Here is an 18,541-nt window from a genome sequence, read left to right as displayed (position 1 = left end):
AGGCATAATGGATATTGTAGAGAGGGTAAGTAGGGGGGAGTTGAGTGTGAAAATACCACACTGTGTTTAGTTTCACCATTCAAGGGCTGTCAAAGCCACACATTCAGTCAGACATCTAAAGAAGAACACAGTTTATTTCAAATCTTCATTTACATTAAAGAAAGAATAGAACTTCTACACTGGAATAATATCCAATAGCCAGGTTTTATAAAATAAGCATTTGATTGGAAGTTTACAGGAGACAATGTACAGAAAAGCAGCATATATGATGATTCTCAGCATAGTCATTAGAAGAAAGAGTGAGAGTCACAAAATAATGCATACCTCTTGCACTGTATCTTAATAGGTGGTTCTGTACCAACACTAAAGTTGTCAATTTCTATTTAGGATCTCTAAGTTCAGAAAGATATTTTTTCCTTTAACTTTTGAAGAGAATTTCTCTCTGGTCTTAACAAAATTATGTAGCACTTGGGAACAAAAATGCATCCCAGCAGGCCAACACTTGAAGCCAAGATGGAGAAGACCTCCACAGCCACCATGACCTTGCCCTTGGTGCTGTGGTAGACAGGCAGAAAGGTGACCCAGACACTGCAGAACAACAGCATGCTGAAGGTCAGCAACTTGGCTTTATTGAATGTGTCAGGGAGATTCCTGGCCAAGAAAGCCACAATGAAGCTCCCAAAGGCAAGGGAGCCATGGTATCCCAAGACACAGTAGAAAGCAGTAACTGAACCCTTGTCACACACAATGATGATTTGGCCATGCTCAGAGTGTACATCAATGTCAATAGATGGAGGAGAAATTCCCAGCCAGATTGCACAGAGAATAATTTGGATGAGGGTACAGATGCCAATGATAGAGTTGGGAGCCCCTAAAGTCAAGTAGAACCTTATCCTTCTTCCTGGGGCTGTGACTTTGAAAGCAAGAACAACAGTAACTGTTTTGGCCAACACAGTGGAAATAGCCACAGTGAATACAACTCCAAATGTGATTTGCTGCAGGATACATTTAGCTGCATTAGGTTGGCCAATAAAGAGCAAGGGACACAGGAAACAAAAGAGGAGTGAGATGATCAAGGTGTAGCTGAGACTGCGGTTATTGGCCTTGACAATGGGAGTGTCATGATGCTTCACAAATACCCCAAGAACCACAGTTGTGAATGCAGTGAAGCACATGGACATTAAGATCAGAGCCATCCCCAAGGGGTCTTCATAGGTCAGAAAGACTACAGATTTGGGAATGCACCGGTTTTTCTCAGCATTCGCATACTGCTCCTCTGGACACTTCATACACTGATCCACATCTGATGGAGAAAGGAAAGTATGATTAGTGTAGCTTCAGCATTTTTAGAGACAAGGTATTTCAATTAAGTGTGCTGCAGAAGCAGTCCAATGTCCACATTCTTCCTGCGGATGTAGGTGAAAGGTATTGCTGCATACCAATGCTTCAATTTCACTATATTCACTCATTATATCTATGTGTAAGGAAACCAAACAATCATTATGTTGTGTATTTAACTGTGTGTTAATGATTCCATTCATCATCTTAAGGAAAGCACAGATATTTCAGAACAATTCTGGATACGATATGAAAGTGACTTAAAGTTTTTAAGTGACAGAAGCCGAAATCTTTAACCATTGTTTTGCACAATGTATATTTTAAAGTCCTAGATCCCACAAATGCACTGCTTGCTGATTTCTTTCTGTTCTATGAATGCTGTCCATGTGACAGATGGAGACTGTGTCTTCTCCTGGGACAAGACCTCTGATGTATTTTCTAGTATGAATTTGTCAAGTCAAATGCATTGACATAGAAGCAACACTAAACAGAATCAGTAGGGATTCTTAGAGTCAGCAAACTGTACCCCAGAATCAAGTTCTCAACACAAAGGAGATTTATTTGCCTTGGAGGTGAATGGTGAGGGAATAAGAGACAAAGACAGGAGAGAGAGGATGAGGGAGAAGGAAAAGGACCATGGAGATGGGGAACAGGTATTTGGCTGGAATGCAAAGAACTGCCTCTGGATAGAGAGGAGACAGACATGCCCTGACGGAAAATGGCAGTTTATAAAGGTAAAAGGGTCAGCCCACCTGAGGATGAAGTGTTTAATTTGATAGTCACATCAGTTAGGACAGCCACAGTCAGGCTAGCCTGACTTCAATACTTTGATATAAAGACCTTGATAGAGAGCCTTAGGAGGAGGAAGTGGCCAACTAAGGGAACAGACCTTAGTGGCTAGCTTTAAGTATGTAATTGTCAGCCTGTAGATAGCATTTCATGTCTCTATTTCTAGCACAAGAGAAGCAGAGGCAAGCAGAATTCTGTGAGTTCAATGGCAGTGTGGTCTACAGAGCTACTTCTAGTATAGCCAGAGCTACACATAAAACCCTGTCTCAAAAACACACAAAAAAACTGTAAAATGTTTTAGGTAGTGTTTCTATTGCTGTGAGGAGAAAGCATGACCTTGGCAACTCTTGTAAAGAAAAACATTTAATTGGGCGTCTTATAGTTCAGAGGTTTAATTTATTATTATGTTTGGGCATAGTGGCATGCATGCAGACCTGGTGCTGTAGAGAGTACATTAAAATTATACATCTTTGAACCATAGGCCCTAGTAATAAACTGACTCACTGAGTGTGGCTGGAGTGTATCTGAGACTTCAAATTCTGCCTCCAGAGTGACACGCTTCCTCCAAAAAGACCACATTTCCTCAACAAGGCAACACCTACTAATAAAACCACTCATCATGACCTTGGGGGGACAAATCACATTCAAACTACCACAGTAATCTAGTGGTTCTTAGAAAGGCAAAGGGAATGTAAGAGAAAGGCAGGGCTTGAAAGACACATTTTGGCCATACGTGGTCTGGCTAAATTCCCTTCAGAATCATTAAGTTTTGTGTGTGTGTGTGTGTGTGTGTGTGTGTGTGTATGTGTGTCTACACATAGAGTAGCAAAAGAACTCATGAATATCAGAGTGATTCAGTTTATATGATGTAAGGAAGAGGAGGAAATGGTAGAAGAAAGTTATATAATTTTGATGTTTGAAAATGCAAAATTAATGAAACACATTAAATGAATATTCCCTTAGTTGTGTTCTCATCTGGCAGTAAGGACCCTGTACTCCTGAGGTTTGGTCAAAAGCTGCAGTAACCCTAACACTCAATGTAGAAACCTCTGTATATTTTTAAAATTAAAAAGCCCTGCATTTTGATTCCATCACCCTTCAGACGAGAAAGCACCTTCCTCCTCCCCTAATTTCTATGTATGTGAGACCCAGACTCTGTGAGTGTTCTCCAGTATGAAGAGGATATTGACATAGCACCATGAACAACCGAACACAAGAACATTCAAGCAAGAGTGATAGCACCGACTGTTTGTTTTGAATAATGGATCCCATTCATAAACTGTAATCTCTAACCTGGCAAGATATGGAAATGTGATTACAATTGCTCTGAATCAGTGTCTATTTGAAGAGAATCATGTTGTGCTTCTAGGTTTTAAGTCTTTTTTATCTAGGACAATGACTTTAAGGACACATGTAATTAGTTAACTTGTTTAAGGAACTGAAAGTTTGCTCAGTTGTAAAAACAATGTACTGTTCTTGAAGCCCTGAGTTAATCCCCAGCACCCATGTCAGATGTCTCACAGCTGGCTGTAACTCTACAGAGACACTGGATGCCTTCCTTGCACATGCACCTGCAATTGTGCACACATAACCACTCATCACACCTTCATACACAAAAAGTAATTATAAAATATTTTTGCTTAAGTTTTGTTGTATTTATCCTTGTAAATACCCATTAATCTTATGTTTTTACATTTAAAACAATTTCACTAGGTTTTAATTACTTCAGTGAATGTTACATGTGTGAGTGCTAGCTCTTCTTACTACATAGGGATGAACTCATCATCAGCTATAATAGAAAGGGATTTAACTGCTGTGGCATATTACTGGCCATACGTTTCATTTGGGGACTTTCATGTCATTGCATAGGTTGACAGGCAATAGAAGAGAAAAACAATCTGTTTGCCATTTGCATGGAAGCAACTCTAAACAAATAATCATTTGACTAATAAGGGCTGTGTGGGTGACAACACCATTCAGATATTTGTGGCTAGGTGCTTTCATACAAAATAATTTGTCTCATATTTGTGACATTATTAAATGAGTGATATACAAAAAAAGTATTGAATACGGGACTCTTCTGATTTTCTACATTAGGTGCCAACTCTTATTCATACTTTCCTAGACTTCAAATCACATCAATCCTTTGATAATTGTTGAATATTACTTGAAGTTTTCTATCTCATGCGAACAATTTATGGTAATTTTGTAAGTAATTATTCCTGTCTCCATTAATCTTACAGAGTACTTTCATTTGGTTCCTAGCACCCACATAATAAAGTTCAGTGGCTCTGATGCCCTGTTCTGTTCTCCACTGATTCCTGCACATACATGATGCATAAATACTTATGTAGGGATACATACATACATGCAATTTGAATAAATAAATACTACTAAAGATTAATGACTGGAATAAAATCTACATGCAATTTTAGAGTAGATAATCACACTAGGAAACACCTTGTGTAGAATTCTCTCATACGTCAGTTCGATTATCAAAACGGTTTCTTTGAGAAAAAGACTCATGACATGAATTTTCAATGAGTAAAAGCTGTATGCCATGGCAAAAGGTGTTAATTGGAGATATGCTGTCATTGATCACATTTCTATAAAAACGAACATAGGTATCATTTCTGTGTGGGTTAGAGAGGATGATCATTGAGAAGAATTTATCTAGCAGCAAACACTCACTTGTCTCATTAGTTATTTCATTTTCTGGGCAGGAGTTGCAATCAAAACAGCAGACTGTCATTCCCTCTTGCCAGAATTTTCTGAATCCAGGACCACAATCAGCACTGCACACAGAGGGCGGCATCTGAGAAAAATTAAACAAATGCTATTATCAGTAGTTTTACCTACTTCTTCCATATCTGTATTATATGAGCATGGTGAAATGACTATTTTATATACACAAAATTACTGACCACATTTTATATATACAATAAGCTTATTTTATATGCATCAAATAAGTGACCACATTTCACTTAGTATATTATATAATGCAGTATATATATGAATCTGTGGAAACAATAATGTAAAGTTGAGTAGCTTCACATTTTTAGAAATTTAGAAAGAATAGATTGTTTGTTGTGGGCAAACACTATGGTGCTTGCAAATTGGTTTTTCTAGTTAATTTTTGTCAACTTACCCCAAAGTACATTAAAATGCTAGTCGGAACCTCAACTAAAAAAGTCTTCTTCAGTGAACTAGCCTGTCGTCCTACCTTTAATACATTTACTAATTGGTACTTGATTTAGGAGTACTCAGCCAACTGTGGGCATTGTTATCCATAGGCAGGGCTGTATGAGAAATCAAGCAGAGCAAGCCAGTAAGTAGTGGTTTTTCCCCTAAGGGTTTATGCTTTAGTTGCAGACTCCAGAATCCTTCCTTGTCTTCCCTTAACTGTAAACCATGAACCTAATCAACCATTCCTTTCACCTTTTTTATAGTCAGTGTTTAATTACAATAATAGCATAGCAAGCTAGAACTAGTGGACATCTGAAACAGGGGAAATAACTTCTCATATCTCAGATACCATACATGAACTCTGATAAAATATCACTCCAAAGCATGAAAAATGGAGTATAAGAAAACACAGGTAAATGGCAGAGCCTGGTACATTTGTAGTGATAAAGTACTTACTGCATTCGCAAGAATTGAAGTGGAAGGTGCAGGGTTTCCTGAGGTGAAAATTCTTTACAAAAGCTGTATATTGGGGGAACCTGAATAAAAATTAGCTTGCTTAATCTTAATTAAAGGTTTTTTTAAGTGAAAATACAAAATCTTGGTTTCATCAAAAATCTGCTTAGCAGGATCTGTATGCTGCTTCAGAAATTTGATGATTGTTGTTCATTCACTTTGCATCCTTTCTTTAGTTCTGTGTTGAAACTGCAATGTCTCTTATGCACTGGCTCTTTCATGTTCTCTATAATATGATTAACTAGAAATCTTCCTTTTCTTTTGAAGTTTTCTTGAAAGAAGGTCTCAAAATATACTGTTGATAGACCACAACTCCTGATATAAACTAGGCTGATTTGGTTACCACGGAGGTCTGAGTCTCCTTCCTCCTGAATACTGGATTAAAATATATGCTGTCAGCAGGCACATTTCTTCCCTTCTTTTCTGTTTATCATGTTTACAATTTCTTTTTGGACTTGCTAAGATATTAAGGACTATTTTGAAGAAGAGTGGAGAATATGTATATACTTCTTCCATTTCTGACCATTATTTTTAGGCAGGGTCTCTGTATGCAAACCTAGCATGCTTGGACTTGCCATGCAGGTAAGACTGGACACACAAACAGACATAAATTTGCATGTCTGTTCCTTCCAAGAGTTTGGATTAAAGATATGAACCATCATATACATCTGGCCTCACTGATGATTTTAATGGAAATGCTTTGAGTATCTCCTCATATAGTACAATGTTCACAATAGGATTGTCTTAGAAAATCTTTTTAATGTGACCAATCTGCACAATGTAACTATTTATTAATAAAGGAAGAAACCTTATTAAGTCAATATGTGTTCAGTTTACTGTTTCAGGTTTTTGTTTGTTTTAAATTTTAACTCTGAATGGATGCTGAACTTTGTTAACCTTTTCTGCCCATATTTAAATGATCATGTATTTCTATCCTTGAGTTTATTTATATGCCACATTTACTTTAGTGATGTGCATATATTAAGCCATTTTTGTATCCCTAGAATGAAGTCATCTTTGACACAAGGACAGATATTTCTGCTGTGTCGTTGAGTTATATTACTCAGTGTTAAGTTGAGAATTTTTCCATCCATGTACATCAATGCATTTAGTCTCTAGTTCTCTTTATTATGCTTCATTTCTTCAACATTCTTTCACCACATATTTACTGGAGGGATTTCTGCATGTTTGTAAGTGAGGTTAGTTTCTGGATGCAAAAATGACTGTTGGTTTTACAAAACAATCTTGATGTTTGTGTATTTTCATTACAGAATATGAAGACTAACATTGAATTGTTATTGAGAATTATTTGCTAATTTTGGTCTGTTATAATATTTAATACTCTTCTAACAGTTGTTTTTCTGTCTGGTGTTCTAGTGCTGTCTTGGTATTACTTGATCATTTGAATATATCTTACTTTTCCATACGTAGATATTCTTCAAGTGTTTCCATAGTATTGTAAAAATGTTTATGAATTTCTATAAATTATGTTCATCATTGAGCATTGTTCTGTCTTTGTATTAATTAGGGTTCTCAGGAGTAACAGATCTTACAGAATGAATATGTCTCTGTTTCTTTCTATATATGTATGTTTACATATATACAATTGTTAGAATGTCTTATAGGCTAAAGTTTAGCTATTCCAACAATTGCTGCATGGTAATGGAAAACCCAAGAATCCAGAAACTGCTTAGTCCATGAGGAAGAAGGTCTTCAGTATATATTAGAACCCCAAAGAAATAGGTTCTAAAGCCAGTGAAAGAACAGGTGTGCTAACAAGGTAAGAGCAAGGAGACAAAGAATAAGACCTTCCTTTTTCAATGTTCTTATATAGACTTCCAACAGAGGGTGTAGATCTAGATAAACATGAGCTTTCTAAAATTAAATAATCTGGATTAATGATGTGTCTTCCCAAATTAAGTCCCAGATAAAAGATGTGTTTTTTCCCTTCTTAAAAAAATCTCAATTTGGATTCTTTCTTCTCCTAGCTGATCACCCTGGCCTCTAGGCTTTAGGCTCTGGGTTACAACCTGTTTCCCCATACCCCTACCTATTGCTGCCTCAGTTGCAGGCCAGCAGGAAGTACTCCTGAAGGCAGGGCTGACAACCACCATTCTACTTCAGACCTGTGAGACCCATTCCCCTGCCCAAACCCAACCATCCTGGGAGACTGCAGCTGCTTCCTGAGACACAGACTTTGCCAGCTCTGATTGGATCAAGAGGTGATTCTTTGTTCTCCTAGCCAAACACCTAGACTCTAGGCTTTAGGCCCAGGGGCATAACATGTCCCCCAGACCCCAAACAATTGCAGCCCCAGGTGCAGGCCAGCAATCAGGACTGCTGCAGACAGGGCTGATGACCACCACTCCACACCGGATCCTGTAACCTACGGGCCCCACTCCATCGCCCAAACCAACCCCAAGACCACAGCTGAGACTAAGACCTTACCAACTCTAATTGAACCAAGAGCTCCAATTGGACCAAAGTGCCGATTAGACCAAATGTGGGTCCCTGAGACACAGACACCATTGGCACCAAATCAAGGAAGAGATGGGTAGATGTCAGCATAAGAATATATTCAACAGCATAAAGAGTAATATGGCACTACTATAATGTAATGGTTCTACGTCAGCAAGACCTGAACCCAAAGTAGAAGAAACAAAGAAAATGACCTCAGAAATGATTTTAAGAAGATGATAGAGGCTTTAAAGAGGAAATGAAAAATTCCCTTAAAGAAATCAATGAAAATAGAAACGAAAAATTGGAAAAAAATCAATAAATCCCTTAAATAAAGCCAAGAAAACCAATAAAAAGAGGTCAAATAGGTGAAGGAATCAGTGCAACACTTGAAAACTGAAATAGAGGCAATAAAGAAGACACAAACTGAGGGAATGCTCAAAATAGAAAAAGCGAGGAAATTTAAAGGAACTGTTGCTGCTCATGAATAGGGCTCAAGTTTTTTTTTTCTGGTACTCATTTTGTGCCACTAAGTTGTCTCCACTTTCTAGGGATCCAAGTTACTGTTTTGGAATCCTTATGCACCACACATTCCAATGTTAAATAGACATACATGCAGACACAACATTCATACCCACAACAAAGAAAAAGAAAGAGAAAAAACAAGGTTATAATTCTCAGGGTATCTAAAAGTATCATGAAAATGTTATATTGATGTATGGCTAGAGATGTTGGCAGTAAAGGACATGTTGGGAAAAAGGCTTAAAACAAATTTTGTAATAAAAGATAATAATTTGCATATGTTTAATTTACTCCATGTCAAAGGTTCAGCAGAAAAGAGGAAAATCATTATGTAGCAATCAGAGTAGTACCAAGAGAATTTTGCTTAATTTACTGGAAACAATATTAAACCATGGTAACAAGCATTTTTATTTTATATTAAAAAACAGAAATGTGTTCTTGTATACTAAAAACTCAATGTGTGCATGTCTGAAATCCTCAAAGAATTAATAAAACATCACAACAGGAATTGAAAAGCAGAGACATATTAAAGGAGGATAAAGAATGGTTCCCAATGTGACAGTCTATCTCACTTAACTAAGTTACAAGGAAGCACAAATGGATCAATTGACAGTGCTACTGCTTTGTAATGGAAATCGGAACAGTAAGGTCAGACTCACCTCTCTACTTCCTGCGGCCCACTCTATAATGTCTTCATATAAATAGAGCTGTTGACCATGTGGAAAATATGGGCTAAACTTTCCAATCTTCACCTTAAGTCCAAGACCATTTGGTAAATTCCAAATCTGGAAAATGTCATACTCTGCCTGCAGCTTTTCTTTCTGTTTCATATTCACTTTGTCCCCAACAGTATAGGTGAAGTGGGTCTTCCTAAGAATGGAGTGCAGCTGAAAGACAGTCAACATTCTATAGTGTGTGTGCCCTTCCCTGAAGTCAGAAAAAGTATTCTGATTCCATTATAAATACAATTTGATTGAAGGTTTACAGTTGAGAAATCTCAATGAAAGCAAGTGGATTAGTATAATTATCATAATATCCCGAGAATTTTAATTCTTTCAGAGGAAACTATCAAACACAAATGCAGACATACATGCAGACACCAAACTAAATATTAAATATGCACACACATAGACACACACTCATATCCATACAGAGATACATACATAATACAGCCATATACTGTTTACTCACACATACATATGTAAGCCAAGACACACAAGTGAACATTGAGGCATACAAAGATACTCTTATGCATCCAAATAGGCACAGAGAAACAGAAACCAACAAAGAACATATACAGGTTCACACATACATTCACAAATTCATAGATATATACAGATACAAACACACAAGGGGACACTGACGAAGACAAATTTGTAGGTAGAGTTTTCCTGCCTGGCCCACAGTCAGGACAAATCTCTCTTACCTGCCAGTCCCACAGCCGCTCAAAACCGACCAAGTAAACACAGAGACTTATATTGGTTATAAACTGTATGGCCGTGGCAGGCTTCTTGCTAACAGTTCTTAGAGCTTAAATTAATCCATTTCCATTAATCTATAACTTGCCACATGGCTTGTGGCTTACCGGCATCTTCACATGCTGTTTGTCCTGGTGGCGTCTGGCAGTGTCTCTGTGACTCAGCCTTCCACTTCTCAGCTGTATTCTCCTCCTTGTCCCGCCTATACTTCCTGCCTAGCCAATGGCCAATCAGTGTTTTATTTATTGACTAATCAGCAACACATTTGCAATACAGAACATCCCACAGCACAAATTTATACAGAAATCCAAAGACAGACAGCCACACACACAAATACATACAGATATGCTGAAACACAGATATACATATGTGCAATCTAATCCAAAAATACACACAAATCACACACATATGCACATGTAGACACATGCACTGACAAATACACACAGGAAAACACACTTCCACAAAAAAAAAAAAAAAAAACATTGATGTAAGACAAATTTGTGCTCTTCTACAGACAGATATGCAGATAGACAGAAACACACATATATATACAAATCATATATATATATACACAGATACACAGAACCACACAAACATGTATCCATACCCAGTGATAACCATCCAAAAACATATGGATACATACATACATACATACATACATACATACATACATCACAGCATTATTTCCTGTGTATTTTCCAGAGCCTAAAGTGGAGGCAGAATCAGTTAATAACACCTTTGAAAAACATCCACTACACTGATTATCACATATTTGACAATTCATGAGCAAAAGCTTATCTTTGCATCATGGAGAGGATTAAAGAAGACCTCATATGTTTCCAGTATTAGAAGAGGGATGATGATATTCAGGTGCTCTGTAACAAAATCACTGAATTTCATTGATAAATTGTGTGTTTCACTCTACTGTCTTTGCATTTAAGTTTTATAGCACACACTAGATTTATTATTTTCAGGAAGAAAAATATTGAGAAATCTTTATATTTGGTAAAATATTTCTTAATCAACTAGAATGGGGCATCAGAGAGACTATTAAAGACTCTTACTTTGATCACACCAAATATCATCCAATAGAAAAAATATTACCTTCAAGCAATTTGATTGGGATTCTTTTCCATTGTTGACTGGCTGAAGAAGCATCATATTGAAGAAATGGGCCACCATATACACAGCATCATATATATCGTAATTGACATCATTAAATGCCATGTCAAAAGTCTCTACCTTTAGCCATTCCAATGAGGCATTGGATGAGCAATTCATCAGTGTCTTACACTTAGAATCTGAAACTTCACAGTTAAATTTCATCCACTCCAGACTTGGCAGGATTTCATTTGGGGTGAGAGGGCTCAAGGTCTGGAGAAAATTTTTAAAACCAGAAATCTCAGTATGGTGGTGTGCAAAAGCTAGAGTCCTGTGAGATGAGTCAAGTGTTAAATCGCTCTGGCTTGGAATGACATCCCACTGTGAGGTGGTGATCCATACTCTCTGTATACCTAGAGATTCCCACATTCTAAAGCTCTCAGCTAGAGTACTGTCTGTATCACCGTAAATGATAACAACATTTGAGGATGATGTCATGATTTGGTTATAATACACTTCAGCTCTTGACATGTATAAATTCATGTTGACCGGAATCATGTTCACAAAGGCAAAGCAGATTGTATTTTGTTCCATCTCTCTTCTCAAATCTGAGAGAAACTGGGTACCCTGATCATTGTCTGAAATGGCCAGCCCTACCCAGTTCCAGCTGAAGTGAATCATGAGAGAGATCATGGCCAGGGCTAGAGCTGTGTCCTTGGGGGCCATCTGATACAAATAAGGAAACTGTTCCTGATCACTGAGGATGGGATGGAAGTGTCCAAAGGTAAGCTGAATGACCTAGGACACAGAGAGGAGCATGAGGAACCATGAACTCCTAACAACTTCTTAAACACACTTTTCTGCAAAGAATTCTTAAATAGATCCTTACTTGTTAATTCTTCCCTTATCTATACTTCAAAAGAAGAAATACAAAAGGCCCATAAAATCCCTTGAACTACATAGTTTTACATAAGTGTAAGGTCAGTTTCATAAGGTCAGATTCCCCCTCACATCCTTCTTATTATCTTGGAATGGCATCAATAGAGACAGGATTTCTTGCAACCCATCACACAAAATCTCACCTGCTGTGAATATCTGAGGTCCATTGCTTTACCAAATATTAAAGATTTTGCCCAGTTTGGTCCTGAAAGTACCACTGTACACATGTTATTTCCATTACATATATAATTCTCAGGATTATCAGTGATTACAGAAGATTGAATGTCACTGTATAATTGCGAAATAGTATCACATTGACTTGGAAAATATTGAAATGCTAATGACATATTTGGTAAAAGATCAGGGTTTCTGTTGACTTCATCCACTGTAAAAGCTAAGGCCAATACAATGGGATTGGCTTCACTTCCTTGTCTGCAAAAGGTTACAGTGATTAATAGGGACAGAGATATAAAGTTGATTATGTAGTCAGTAAAAGGACTATCCTGTACTGGATGGTTTTCCCAACCACACCCACAGTTTGAAACAAATATTCTGTATTGGGATGTTGGGATGACAGAAGAAGATGGAAATTTGCAAAAGGTTTAAAAGTTCATGAGAGAGCATCTACCATAAATAAGATGAGACATTGGTGTCTTTGACAGAGAGCATTGTCCATCTCTGGTTTTTGAGTGCTTTCTCTGGAGGTAAAGACAAGGCCTCAGGATTTGACGAAACAACAAATCTCATCATGCTTTCATTTTTAAATTATTGAGCAATATGGAAAAAGCACATGATATGTGAGCCATTGAGTTTGTGGTACTTTCTTAAGACAGTAACTGATTTAGGTAAGGCAGTCATAAATGTCAGGTAAGGCAGTCATAAATGTCAGGTGTATGCACAATAGTCTGGGCAACATTTGGCTCCTGTACTTAAAATTCTTTATAATCAGGCAATATAGTTATCATATCTCATCCTGACCATCTTCATATTCTTTTCTCTCTGGTTTATATACTGCAGTCATAAAATCTTTTTAGGGATTTATTTTTAAATAAACTCAAATACCAGAAATGCATTTGTTTAAGATGCATGCCTATATTCATCTGTGAGTATGGACAGTATTACTGCTCACTTAGGCCATAAGTAGGAAATGGATTCTGCAGTTTTGAATGATGCTTAGCTGTAGACTAAACTGACCTCAAATGCACAGAGATGCATTTTCTCTGGGTCCTGAGTACAGCAATTAAGGGCATGTACTTTCTTTCTGCATTGCTCACCTATTTATGTTTATACTGGCATGTCATAAATTCACACTGGGTATATCAGAACAATATAATATTTTTCTATAAAAAACATCTTTTGAATATCTTTCCAGTTACACTAACACAAAACTAGCAACCTACTGAGATTTGGATGTGCCAATGTTGCATGTTTCTTTTTTTGTTTGTTTGTTTTTTGTGGTTTTTTTTTTCTTTTTGAGACAGGGTTTTTTCGTGTAGTTTTGGTTCCTTTTCTGGCTCTGGCTCTGTAGACCAGGCTGGCCTCAAACTCACAGAGATCCGCCTGGCTCTGCCTCCCAAGTGCTTTGATTAAAGGAGTGTGCCACCACCGCCCAGCATGTTACATGTTTCTTAAATAGAAATCTCTATAATGTAAAATGCATGGAAAAATTTATGGAGTTTTATGCAAAAAAAAGCATAACAGGTGAGTTGCAATAGAATAATACCAATTTGTGTTCATGTTTATGGGAAGAATAATAACTCATGTTTCTTCCTAGTCATCTCAAACTATTCGACCAATAAAGATCAAATATACAACTTCATTCTGAATAATTCCCAAAGAGTTAAATACAATATTTTTCCCACTTAGGAATTTTTACACTGTGGTATCTTTATGTATGAAAATAGGAATTTATGGACACATTTTTAATAAAAACATTTTAGGATATCCTTTATTATCACACAGGAGAAAGTGTCTTTGAAAAAGTAAAATAACACACATCAAGTACTTGACATTAGAACTTGTTAAAATCAAACAATATATTCAGCACACTAAACATAAAGAAACATCAAGCCAGGCGGTGGTGACACACACCTTTAATCCCAGCACTTGGGAGGCAGAGCCTGGCTGATCTCTGTGAGTTCAAGGCCAGCCTGGACTACCAAGTGAGTTTCAGGAAAGGCACAAAGCTACACAGAGAAACCCTGTCTTGAAAAACCAAAAAAAAAAAGAAACATAAATTACTTGAGCTGTTAGAGTCACCTAGTGAACTAAAGTGCTGTCTTTAAAACAGCTATCAGCAGGTCACAGAATCAAAATGGGTATAGTGCTGCAATTGGTAAAATATGCACATATGATTAATAAAATTACTTAATGAAAAACATAAGAGGCAAATATAATATAAGTGTCAGACAATAAACAGCACAGATAAAAAGAGAGAAGAAACATGTTTCTTAAATAACGGAAAAGATGAGCTAGTGGGTAACTTCACTAATCCTGTTCTCAACTGTTGCCAAGTGTCACATGCCACAGCTGTTTCTAAGGCAAGTGACAAGGGAGGTAAGCAGTCACCACTGTTAGTGACAGAAAGGTGAAGCCTCACTTTTTGAAGAATGAAAACCTATCATTTACAGTACATATAAGACTTCTTTACTCTAAAGAAAAAGTGAAGAATTGGACTTTGAAACTAAAGTCCAGTAGTTATACATATATATAAGTGAAGTATGGAGAAACAGGAACACATATGAAGTTCAAAGTGGGCAGGTTTCCTACTTACATTCTGGATGCATCTTTATAATTCATTCTTTGACCACATGCAGATTATCTGAGAAAGTAACTGAAAATCTATGTCAAAATTCTCCCCAGCTAGCTGTGCTACAAATATTAGTTGCCCTGGAATTGCATTAGGGCCTACTCGTTGATGGAATATCCATCAACTGATTCTACAGACATTTACTTGTATCAATTTAGGATGACAGTCATTGAGACAGCTTTGGATTTCTTTCAATAAGAAATCATCTGATCCTGTACTGTGGAAACTATGAAGATGAGCACTATATGTAATGGAACAATGTATAGTGTCCTTTCTTCACTCAGGTTCCAGCCTTGTATATTGCAGGGTAACTGGGAGAGAAAAAAGAAAACTCTCTGGACAATTTGAAAGAAGAAAAACAGCATTGAGTCTCTAAAAGAATTTGGGGTTTTTTTGATGTGCAGGTTGTTTTAACAGGGCAGATGATTCAAGGCATTGCTCTCATCCTAATCCTCTTAATCCCTCATGAAACATCCATGATGGCATTTACATAGAAAATACAAAGACACTTACTCTTCCTTTAAAATGTATATAAAATCCTTTATCTCGCCGGGCGGTGGTGGCGCACGCCTTTAATCCCAGCACTCGGGAGGCAGAGCCAGGCGGATCGCTGTGAGTTCGAGGCCAGCCTGGGCTACCAAGTGAGTCTCAAGAAAGGCGCAAAGCTACACAGAGAAACCCTGTCTCGAAAAAGAAAAAAAAAGAAAAAAAAATCCTTTATCTCCAGTGGCCATGGTACAGTGTAAAATAAAAAGCCACATATCCCCAATTTGCCAACCTCATATTCAATATTCTTCACTTTCCAAAAGCACTTGGGATGAATAAAACTTGCCAACTGAAGTGGAATGTTCAGGATCAAGAAGAGTAAAATCAACTTGAACATTTTTTTTCTGTTCTAAGCCGGGGAACTTTGGATTACTACATGACATGAAGATCAGCACATCAAGGATATCTCAACCCTGATATTTCTACCTGCTTTTATTTCTGTGGCCAAATAAGAGGCAATTTATGCATTCATTTATTCCTTTTATTTTTTATGCAGTTGTTTCCACACCCATTGAGAATACTTTGAAACTCTCTTGCCTGGGGCTAAGCATCTGATATCCACAATGCCTGTCATGAAATTTGGCTGATAAACACATATGAGAATAATTCAGCTAGTTTCATGATATCATTCATCTTTTTGGAAATTAGTGCCCCAGGGGAGATGACGTTTTGAGAAAATTTGGTTCCATGTGTGCATCATCAATGTGTTAATGTTATCAGCTTCAGAAATGATGTCAGGGGATTTTGTGAGATTATCCACAGTGAGACATGCTTTATTGGTTTAGGACACACTTAGTCAGAATTCATGTTTATACATTGGGAATTGTATCACAAACTCCACATCAGGGAAAAGCAGCTTTTGTTTAGAGCAATTGAATTACACACATCAGGTACAGTGGGGCCTACTCTATACCAACAACAGTACACAATATCTACCTAAAGCCTGTGATTCCATTATCTTGAAAACCAATGATCAGTCCAAATCATTTAGTTTCCTGAATACAACTCTTCCAAAATTATCCAGCTCATCATAGAACCACAGTTCATTTACAAATTAAATGTTGATTTTTAAATACTCAGGAGCTCCAGAATGAACACTAGATCTGTGTGCCTCATTTCATATACTACATCATTTCATATACTACATAAGACATATCACTACTCCTCCTCCTAACCAATCATTACTACTAATGAGAAATTAAGTTAAATATTTAATTTCTAAACCAAGATACCTCTCTGTGATCCTCAGTTCTCACAGACCAATACTCATTTTATAGTCCAGTAGTGACTGCAAAGAAGTCTTATTGAGTATTTTAGAAGTAAATAGAAACTGGGAAGTTATGCTGTGTTTTATGTATAAATTCTTCTCATACAATTTTCCTACTCATCTACGTAGTTTGCCTCCTGGAACCTACACTGCCACTGTGATAATGTTTTGCTGAGCATGGGCCAAAGAGCCTCTCTCAGTGGATATGGACTGCAGAGAATGTAAGACAAATGTAGGGCAAGTCTTTGTTGTGGATGGTAATATGTCCTATTTAGTATCTGAGATGAGGCAAACAGGACTACTGTTCTCCTCTCAATCTTATTGTACATTTAGTAATAAACATTTAAAAAGTGAATGGACTGTAATTTTGTGATGAGCTATTTTGTGGTCCTAGGATGTAGATATAGAGGAATGTGACAGGAAGATTGTTTCATAGGAATACAGAGCAAATTCAGCTTTCATGGGGAGGGCAAATAAAACTTCCAGTGGTTCAGGTTCAGCATGGTATGGAGTTTTGTTTTGTGTGGAATAACATTTTTTAATTAATATACAGCATGGAAGGTTTTATTCTGGCAACTCACATATAGGTAGCATGTCCTTTATCAGTATTTGCTTTTCTGTCACCCACATTTGCTGTTCATTTTGTTAGTGATTCCATTCTTCAGTTCAAACAGCTTCCTTTTGCTTTGTAACTATTATGTGCTTGTTCAGTTCATGAGACAGATATGATATTATCTTCATACTGCTTCAGATTGTATACCATGCTCAATTCCTTCAGACCTTCAATTCTCAAATAATACCTCTCCTAATTTCATAGGGCAAAAATGAGTGTATATATGCACACAAACACATGAACACACACACAAACACACATACATACACTGTTACATCTAGAGTCTGTAAAAATTTGAATTTTGAGTCTGTTTTCTTAGTTAACATGATGACCTCCTACTCCATCCCCAATTCCTGCTAATGACATCATTTAATTCTTACAGGTTGATTACAACTCCATTATTTGTGTGAAAATTCTGTGAGTCTTTCATCTGTATTCCAATATGCCTAAGAGAATTCTGTACCCAGTATTCTTATTTGTTTAATTATATCACTTGTTTCAATCATTTATGAATTACATAGCAGCTATTTATTTTATACTTCTCTACAATCAGTGTATAAGGTTTAGTTAAAAAGAACTGTGCATATATTTATGTGAGGTAAATCATGGAATGAAGATTTCAAAATTCTAATGTATTATAAATAGCAATAATAAATATTTTATATATGAAAATAAAATCACAAAACTCAGATGAAATCTTTTGTTTATTTCCTCATCTGCTAAGAGGCATCTTGGTTGATTCCATGTCTTTAATATTCTTAATAGTGTTGAAATAAACAAGGGCAGTCAAGTGTCTATGTGCATTGTTGACTTAGGTACTTTCAGAAAGTTCCATAATGGACCAGAAGATACTATTACATTTACTGACTGACTGAATTAGTTGTATATTAGCCTACCACTATGAGGCCCAAGTTTCTACTCACACTAGAAACATTCACGGGAATTCCCACAATTCCTACATACTCATTAATTTCTTTGGTAAT

The 18,541-nt window shown here is 36.8% G+C and overlaps 1 protein-coding gene across 4 annotated transcripts; it reads right to left on the bottom strand.

Annotated features, from left to right (window-relative positions):
- Window positions 1–398: 398 nt before the first annotated feature.
- Window positions 399–16,015, bottom strand: LOC128095030 (vomeronasal type-2 receptor 116-like). 4 transcript variants are annotated; one of them, XM_052713692.1, is made up of 7 exons: window positions 15,853–16,015; window positions 14,282–14,312; window positions 12,467–12,755; window positions 11,388–12,182; window positions 9,465–9,692; window positions 4,819–4,942; window positions 399–1,303 (listed from the first exon to the last, which is right to left on the bottom strand). In XM_052713692.1, exons 1-7 carry the CDS (start codon window positions 16,013–16,015, stop codon window positions 399–401), a joined length of 2,535 nt encoding a protein of 844 aa, XP_052569652.1. The 4 variants fall into 4 exon arrangements, with proteins under 4 accessions (XP_052569652.1, XP_052569651.1, XP_052569653.1 ...); XM_052713691.1 differs by lacking the exon at window positions 14,282–14,312 and having other exon boundaries at window positions 12,467–12,741; window positions 15,802–16,015; XM_052713693.1 differs by lacking the exon at window positions 14,282–14,312 and having other exon boundaries at window positions 399–1,157; window positions 4,823–4,942; window positions 12,467–12,741; window positions 15,802–16,015.
- Window positions 16,016–18,541: the final 2,526 nt, after the last annotated feature.

Source organism: Peromyscus californicus, unplaced genomic scaffold, assembly GCF_007827085.1.
Source record: "Peromyscus californicus insignis strain IS unplaced genomic scaffold, ASM782708v3 Scaffold_4__1_contigs__length_199733344, whole genome shotgun sequence".
Taxonomy (NCBI): Eukaryota; Metazoa; Chordata; class Mammalia; order Rodentia; family Cricetidae; genus Peromyscus; species Peromyscus californicus.
The sequence above is the reverse complement of the archived record's forward strand: the minus strand, read 5'-3'. Positions and strand labels throughout refer to the sequence as shown.

What these genes read in the sequence shown, in the direction of transcription:
- LOC128095030 (XM_052713690.1), bottom strand. Translation starts at nt 16,015, where the DNA reads ATGTTCAAGTTGATTTTACTCTTCTTGATCCTGAACATTCCACTTCAG. An exon ending in ACCTCAGATATTCACAGCAG is followed by an intron (nt 12,183 to 12,466) that starts GTGAGATTTTGT and finishes TCTGTGTCCTAG; the next exon opens with GTCATTCAGCTTACCTTTGG. An exon ending in CCCAATCAAATTGCTTGAAG is followed by an intron (nt 9,693 to 11,387) that starts GTAATATTTTTT and finishes ACTGTCTTTCAG; the next exon opens with CTGCACTCCATTCTTAGGAA.